An 8,611-nucleotide genomic window follows, 5' to 3' on the forward strand; every position below is an offset into this window, starting at 1 on the left:
TAACACAGCAATGTATTAGGTGTTTTGCAAACATGAAAGTGGACAAGCTCCCTGCCTTTAAGGAAGGTGTATTCAGAACTGAAAATTTTCATGATGTTGAGAGGGGAAATAAAAAAGAATGTCAGAAATCACTTGTTGGTTTTTATTTTTCCAGAGCATAAGTACAAATCATTCAGAGATACATAAAATGAATTTGAGAGAGTATTGAAACAGCTCTAGTCACAGCACATTTGATTATAAGTAGAACAGACAGAGATACTCATTGCACTTTCCCATAAGTGATTATAGTGTGATCCCATTGAAAGAATGCGAACTCAACTCATGTGGGACCTTTTGCTTTCTGTCACATTCCAATGATTTAGTAATTACTTTTGGTCTGCAAAATCCAAACCTGAACCCTTAGGATAGAAGATATATGTGAGGTTTCAGAGTAGCAGCCGTGTTAGTCTGTATCCGCAAAAAGAACAGGAGTACTTGTGGCACCTTAGAGACTAACAAATTTATTAGAGCATAAGCTTTCGTGGGCTACAACCCACTTCTATATGTTTCACTCTATATGCATCCGAAGAAGTGGGTTGTAGCCCACGAAAGCTTATGCTCTAATAAATTTGTTAGTCTCTAAGGTGCCACAAGTACTCCTATTTTTTTGAAGATATATGTGAACGGCACAATAATTCACCTCACGTGTTTGTATGTTACTTATGTAAATGCTTGTCTCCCAAATAAAATAATCTCTTTCAGTGACAAGGTAAATACAGTAATCTACTTTTAACAGTTCCATTGCTTCAGTATAACTTCTAAAATAGTTTGGGGGTATATATTGGTCCCTATATTATGGTATAGAATAATCATAGTATAGTATACACAGCTTAGTCTGTTTTGAAAGACATGACTTATTATCAAGTGTGATTTATCACTGAGAAATTTCCTGGCATGAGGTATAATGCCTGTTAATTTCAGTTGTGTAAGTAGTGGCATTTCATGCCCAGTTGTGATAATGAAAATCAACATTAGAATACAAAGTTATTACTTCCATCAGCGACAGGCATGCTTGCAGACGTGGAAATGACTCATTGTAAGGACTATAGATTCCTTTCTTTTAAAATTCATTTTATATGCCCCTTTGCCTTAGTTTATGAAGACTGATTTGTCAGTTATATGAAGATGCTTTATCTCTTTCAGTAGTACTGTCTGGAGTTATTAATTAGGTGTCCTAGTTTGGTGCTGTACTTTTCAGGTCACTGTGATGTGTCATTGAAACAGACCCATTAAGATGAGTGATGTGTGTTGTAATTTCATTAGTGTCATCAATAATGTATTACACTTTCCTTTTAGTAGTCTCTCTGTGTTTTGTGTGGGTCAGGCTGACTATATGAATTATATTTTTAAGATCAAAATAATTAAAGATGAAGGAAGATATTTAAACGATTAGGCAAGAGGGTGGAATTAATGTTGTTTTAAAAGTGTGGGCTACTAAAACGATTTCGGTTACAGAATATTTTAGTGATTGAATTACATAGAGTAAATGCAGGTGTCTTGGGTATGGGTCTATGTATAGCAATTGTATATCAATATTAATGCATGCAAGTGAAATGGCGAGGTATTTTTCAAAGGAGTTGTAATTTTTAATTAAAACACTTTTTACTGACTGGAAAATACATGAAAATACAAAAACTGAGTAACATTATAGCCATTTTTTTCATTTGATGAAACTTGGAGATACAAAAATGAAATACTATTCGCTGACTCTTTGTAAGGATTCATAAAGAGAAAATTCGTTATATGCAGCAAAAAAAAAAAGTGGTATGGTTTGCAATGCAGAGATAAGTCATTGGAAAAATAAGATCCTGGTGAGAATCCATAGAAGAATTTTTTTTTTAAAGATACTTCTAATGTTGCTTCTTATGCTTTTAAAGTATTGTCATACATCACAAAAAGCTTCCACCATGCTGTGCAATAGATCAACTGTTCCTAAATTATATTATTACTGCAGAAGTTAAGATCTTCTTTTACATGATGATGAGAGCTCTCCTGTCGCTTACATTCACCAGACAACTAAATATGCCTCATTATATGTTGATTTGTACTCCGGTCAGTTAAGAGTATTTGTCTTAAATATAGGGCTGTAAAGCGATTAAAAAATTAATCGTGATTAATCGCGCGGTTAAACAAGAATAGAATACCATTTATTTAAATATTTTTTGATGTTTTCTACATTTTCAAATATATTGATTTCAATTACAACACAGAATACAAAGTGTAGAGTGCTCACTTTATATTTATTTTTGATTACAAATATTTGCACTGTAAAAAAACAAAAGAAAGAGTATATTTCAATGCACCTAATAAAATACTGTAGTGCAATCTCTTTATCATGAAAGTTGAACTTACAAATGTAGAGTTAGGTACAAAAAATAACTTTATTCAAAAATAAAACAATGTAAAATGTTAGAACCTACAAGTCCACTCAGTCCTACTTCTGCTAATTGCTCAGACAAACAAGTTTGGTTACAATTTGCAGGAGATAATGCTGCACACATCTTGTTTACAGTGTCACCTAAAGTGAGAACAGGAATTCGCATGGCATTGTTGTAGCTTGCGTCACAAGATATTTACGTGCCAGATGCGCTAAAGAGTCATATGTCCCTTCATGCTTCAACAACCATTCCAAAGGACATGCGTCGATGCTGATGACGGATTCTGCTCGATAACAATCCAAAGCAGAGCAGACCGACACATGTTCATTTTCATTCTCTGAGTCAGATGCCACCAGCAGAAGGTTGATTTTCTTTTTTGGTGGTTGGGGTTCTGTAGTTTCCGCATCGGAGTGTTGCTCTTTTAAGAAATCTGAAAGCATGCTCCATGCCTCATCCCTCTCAGATTTTGGAAGGTACTTCAGATTCTTAAATCTTGGGTGGAGTGCTGTATCTATACTTAGAAATCTCACATTGGTACCTTCTTTGCATTTTGTCAAATCTGCTGTGAAAATGTTCTTAAAATGAGCATGTGCTGGGTCATCATCAGAGAGTGCTATAACATGGGGGAGCAATAGCTCAGTGGTTTGAGCATTGCCCTGCTAAACCCAGGGTTGTGAGTACAATCCTTGAGGAGGCCATTTAGGGATCGGGGCAAATATCTGTCTGAGGATTAGTCCTGCTTTGAGCCAGGGGGTTGGACTAGATGATCTCCTGAGGTCCCTTCCAACCCTGATATTCTATGATTCTATGAAACATATGGCAGAATGTGGGTAAAACAGAACAGAAGACATACAAGTCTCCCCCAAGGAGTTCAATCACACATTTAATTAATGCATTATTTTTTTTAACAAGCATCATCAGCATGGAAGCATGAAGGGGCATATGAATGTTTAGTATATCTGGCACGTAAATACTTTGCAACGCTGCTACAAAAGTGCTAGGCGAACGCCTGTTCTCACTTTCAGGTGACATTGTAAATAAGAAGCAGGCAGCAGTATCTTGCATAAATGTAAACAAACTTATTTGTCTTAGCAATTGGCTGAATAAGAAGTAGGACTGAGTGGACTTGTAGGCTCTAAAGTTTTGCATTGTTTTGTTTATGAATTAAGTTATGTAACAAAAAAAATATCTACATTTGTAAGTTACACTTTCACGATAAAGAGGTTGCACTACAGTACTTGTATGAGGTGAATTGAAAAATACTGTTTCTTTTGTTTATAATTTTTGTAGTAGAAATATTTGTAATCAAAATTAATAATGTAAAGTGAGCACTGTACACTGTGTACACATTGTATTCTGTGTTGTAATAGAAATCCATATATTTGAAAATGTAGAAAAACATCTAAAATATTTAATTAATTTCAATTGGTATTTTATTATTTAACAGTGTGATTAATCGCAATTAATTTTTTTAATCACAGTTAATTTTTTTGTATTATTCGCGTGAGTTAACTGCGATTAATCAACAGCCCTACTCAAATAGCAGCCTCTAACCAACCTGCCATTGGAATCACTGCAGCAGAGTGAAAATGTGTTAAGATCCTAGTAGATGTTCATAAAGATAAACAATCTGTTTTATACATGTGGCTTGTTTACAGGAAATTTTAATACTCAAGGTGGATGTGGTAGAGAGAGGTCTCTATACACCTCTAAAATGCACTTTCTAATTGACCTCAAAATCTTGCCATCTTTAGGTTGCCATCTCTTCTCTATGGGCAAGATCTGTGGCTGATGTAAATTGTCATAGTTCCATTGATTTCAGCTGACATATAAAGATTTACACAAGTTGAAGATCTGGCCCTATAGCTTTATCTAGGTACCTAAATCCAGACTACAGTGCCAAAGCATTTAGGTACTTAGGATGAACTTCTGGCTCTACCAAAGTCAATGAGAACTCCCATTGACTTCAACAGTTTAAAATTTATCCCTTAATGCCATGGTTATGTTTCATTGCTTGGCATAATTTAGCCTTTAAAAAAAAAAGCCATTGTTGAAATAATTTTAAATTATCAATGTTATTTTCCTCTATTTCATGTAAAGGATGCTTTAGTGGGGAGAGAGCATACAATGAGCTGCTTGTTCCCACCTTCCCCGGTGCCAGACAGGACTGCAACATACCTGTCAAGAAGGAAGGTGACTAGCTTCTGTGCTGGCCACTGCCCACAAGGTTGTGTGGCTTGATGGTTTGAGAGTATGACCAGGCATCCAGTCTCCCCAGCATGTATGTTGTAGTATGTCGTGAACACTACATAAGGGGGGCATGCACATATCCTCTGAAAGAACTTGATCCTACTCCCTTTGAAGTCAATGTGGAAGCCTGGACTTCAGAGCAAGTAGGATCTAGTCCTCAAGGAGCAGTATGGTATGCCACATAACTCATTCACCCATAATTTCACTGAGGCCATGACTGCTCTGGGACCCAGTGCAAGGCTGGCAGTGCTCCCTCAACTCACCTTAAAAAAACCTCTCTGGCTATCAGCATGCACCGATTTCACTCATTATACTACACAGTAGTCCTGTGACTACAGGCAGCATAATCCAGTCACCTTTGAATTTATGGTACATCATGTTCACGTGTAACAGAATCATGTTAAACAGATCTTTGAAGTGGGCACTGCCCTGTTTCACTCGTGCAGTTCCCCCCCCCCCCCCGCAAACACACACATGTTGATAATGATTATTTTTTTGGTGTAGCACTCAAAATTTGCTAGGTGCTATCCTGTTGGAGGATACAAAGATTATCATTCCTACAGCGCCATGCTAATTATTGTTTGGGTATTTAATACTCCCTGTAAGAGCAAACGAATTAGAAATAGGTAAGGCTAGTAAGAAATCCATTTTTAAAGATCTGAGCTGTTTCATATACTTGGAAAATGTCGCTCTTTATTCATAGCATTTTGTTACACGCTGCTATACACAAAACACTACTGAGCATAAGTGGCTGTTCTGAGTTGCCATTTATCCTGCCACTTCATTACCACTCCCTCTTGTAGACTGGTAATTAGAAGACTCTGATAGTAATCTGCAACAGATACTCTTTTGTAGTCTTCTATCTTCCAGGTGAATATCCCTGGCAGTTTTATTACTAATTTGGAGTTGCCACTGGGCCTGTCTTGTAATTAAGTTACTAATGTAGTGTCTCGGCTGTCCTGCTTTCTTTGTTACTGTTTTTGTGTTCGTGCTATGGAATTTCTTCCTCCCTGTGTTTTTCTGGATAAAGTCCTGCACAAGAATCACTTGTGGCCTTTTTAACTGAAACTTCAGACACTTCGGTTTGCAATCAAAGGCGCCCCTAGGGTAGAGTTTTATGATATTTACATGATTATCTAATTGGTATAATGATTACTGCATTTACTACCGCATTTAGATTACTGCTTTTAAAGACCTACAGAAGTCTCATGAAAACCATTGAATAGCTTTAATTTCAATCCTGCAACACCTTACACAGACAAAGTTCCCAAAGAATCTGGTAGTAGCTTTTCCTGCAATATCAACTTCAGGATTGGGTCCTATATAAATAATTCTGCTCATATCTTATGTTGTCTGTATTTCTCTTTGGTTATTTTTTGTTAATTCCTAAGGATGTTGCCTGAAAACACAAGTCTTTGTTTTGTAAGAGTTTTGCTATTCCTTTAGTGCAGGAATCGGCAACCTTTGGCACGCGGCCCATCAGGGAAATCCACTGACAGGCCGTGACGGTTTGTTTACCTGGAGCGTCCGCAGGTTCGGCTGTTCCAGGCCAGAGGGGGCTGCGGGAAGCGGCAGCCAGCACATCCCTCGGCCCATGCCGCTTCCCGCGTGCCAAAGGTTGCTGATCCCTGCTTTAGTGTATTCTCTGACTTTAGTCTGCAATATTAAAGATGGTTGCACTGGTGATGATGTCACAGAGGACTATGGATGAAATAGTGTTCCTGCTGAAGTTAGTGAGAGTTTTGCATTGTCTTCAGCGTGACCAGGATTTCTCCCTACTATGACATTAAAGTGGGAAATAAGCAACAGGAGCAGAGAAGAAAGAAAATATTTCTTTCATATATTGGCTCCCCAGTAATAACTAAAATCTTTTAAAAGGGGGAATAAAAGCAATCCCGCTGAGAACATGAGATACTTCAAGAGGGGTATTATGGGCCTAAGTGTGTGAGTTCAGTTGAATCTCTGAATGACTGAGTGGGCAAGGAAGAGTCTGGGTGTTCTTGCATAGGCTTTGTAAATGTTTTTCGTGTACATGCACCTAGAGCGATGGACAGGTGCACTTTCGAAAACCAGAATAAATATGTACACATCTTTTCAGTGTGCTGCAGGCTAGGTTTGCTATAGATAATATGTATCATTTGTAAAGCGTAGCTGGTACTTGGAGGGATTCTTGATGATTTGTGATGAAGTAATTGTTTTCATCTGTTTGAGTAAAGCGTTTACCATTTTCCATTGTTCTCTTTTAGAAACATTCTTTACAGGCTGGATGAAAAGATGAGCCAATTTTCAGTACTACTAGAGGCACTGGAGCACTGCAAGCTACATCAGTCAAATGAGACCCTTCAAGCAGCCTTGTCAAAGGTGCTGAACAGCATCAATTCAGCTCAGGTTTACTTCAAAGCAGGACTTGATGTGTTTGAGACTGCCTTTGCTGGAAAGAAATGAGAAAACTCTCAGCATTCTAAGAAGTTTGTTTACAATTCACTAAGCAAAAGTTCGAGTCGGACCAGCATTTCTTTGAGATTGAAAGTTTTTTCAACTTTTTTTTTTTCAATCGGTGTTTAAAGGTACTACAGTGTGTGTTCTAATAACTATAAAACAGTCTTTTGCACTGTTCACGGTAAATCCCAGATGTCTCTTTGAGAATGTGTAAAAACATATTCAGAGGGGAATAACACTCAAGATTTGATTTTTAGAAGGAAATCTGCTGTATTTTTATATGTAAAATATATTTTTATGACTAAGGGCTCAATCTTGCAAAGTGCTGAACACTTGCTGCAAAATGCTAAGGGCCTGCTTTTCAGAGATGAGGAACACCCACGGTTGTAAGTATCTCGGAGCTGTGAATGCTCAGCACCTCAGCAAATCATGACTGCAGTACCCTAAAATTCATTGGTTCACCCTTAAGTCCTCCAATACCCAGATTTGCTACACCTCCACAACAAACTCATCTTTGTTCTTTCCCCTTTATGTCTGGGGAGAGGAAGGTGAAGGATGTGGGTTTATTCTATTGGTGTTCAGGGCATGCAGGACTAAGGAGGAGGCACTCGATATCTTGCAGGTAGAGTCCAACATTCTGAGAACATCCTTACTCCTGTGGATGATGCATATAGTATGAATGTTGCTTAGGTCCTGGGAGAGTTAAGAACCTTTGATTATCCTGTTTCTGCACCAGAAAAGGAGAATTTTAATTTCAATGAAAAGCGTTTGGGGTTTTTGTTTTTGTTTTTAACAATTCAGATGATTCAGAAAGATTTGAATTAGTCGACGGAGTTGACCAAAAACATTTTGAATGTTTATATTTATGAAATGAAGTGCCTAATCTTATGGAACTAGTAGTACTACCCTGGTTAACAAAACTGTCAACCTTTATAATGGCATCCACTATACGGGCCCCCTTCACTCCCAGAATGGTATAAGGGGACCTTAGTGTAAATGAGAATCAAAACCTAAAAATCCTAGGGAACTTCTTAAGATATAGGGCTTGATTGTTTCATTGGCAGGACCCAGGCTGTGGACTCACAGCAGTGCAATCATAGTAGTGCAAGCCACCTACAGTTCCCACCCCACCAGAGAACGTAGCACAACCCAAATAGATTAAGCAGGTCTCTTGTCTGAAACATAAAGCAGTATTCCCCTAATGGAATCTGTCTGAGGGAAACAGTAATACCTCTACCACTGCATAGCATGGAATTATTGATGGGTGGAGCAGATACAGTTGTACCTCCCTGCACTGCTGGGGTGAATGTGAGTGCACACAGGACAACTGGAATGCTAGTCATTTAATTTTGCAAAACAGGTGACTGATGGGACCAAAGTTTACTGGGATTTAGGGCTTTAAATCCATAGATTATTATAACTCCATACAATAAAATTTAGAGCATATAGAGAAACACAGTTTTAAGAATGATGAGTGTGGAATTAGAGCTGCAAGAAAAAATGAT

The 8,611-nt window shown here is 37.8% G+C and overlaps 1 protein-coding gene across 1 annotated transcript in view; it reads left to right on the plus strand.

Annotated features, from left to right (window-relative positions):
• NAALADL2 (N-acetylated alpha-linked acidic dipeptidase like 2) overlaps positions 1–7,112 on the plus strand; it is a 547,525-nt gene extending 540,413 nt beyond the window's left edge. The window contains exon 13 of the mRNA XM_026650206.1: positions 6,914–7,112. Within this exon, the coding sequence (XP_026505991.1) occupies positions 6,914–7,112 (199 nt within the window). The remainder of the gene's footprint in view (positions 1–6,913) is intronic.
• Positions 7,113–8,611: the final 1,499 nt, after the last annotated feature.

This window comes from Terrapene carolina, unplaced genomic scaffold (assembly GCF_002925995.2).
Source record: "Terrapene carolina triunguis isolate 2854851 unplaced genomic scaffold, T_m_triunguis-2.0 Scaffold88, whole genome shotgun sequence".
Taxonomy (NCBI): Eukaryota; Metazoa; Chordata; order Testudines; family Emydidae; genus Terrapene; species Terrapene triunguis.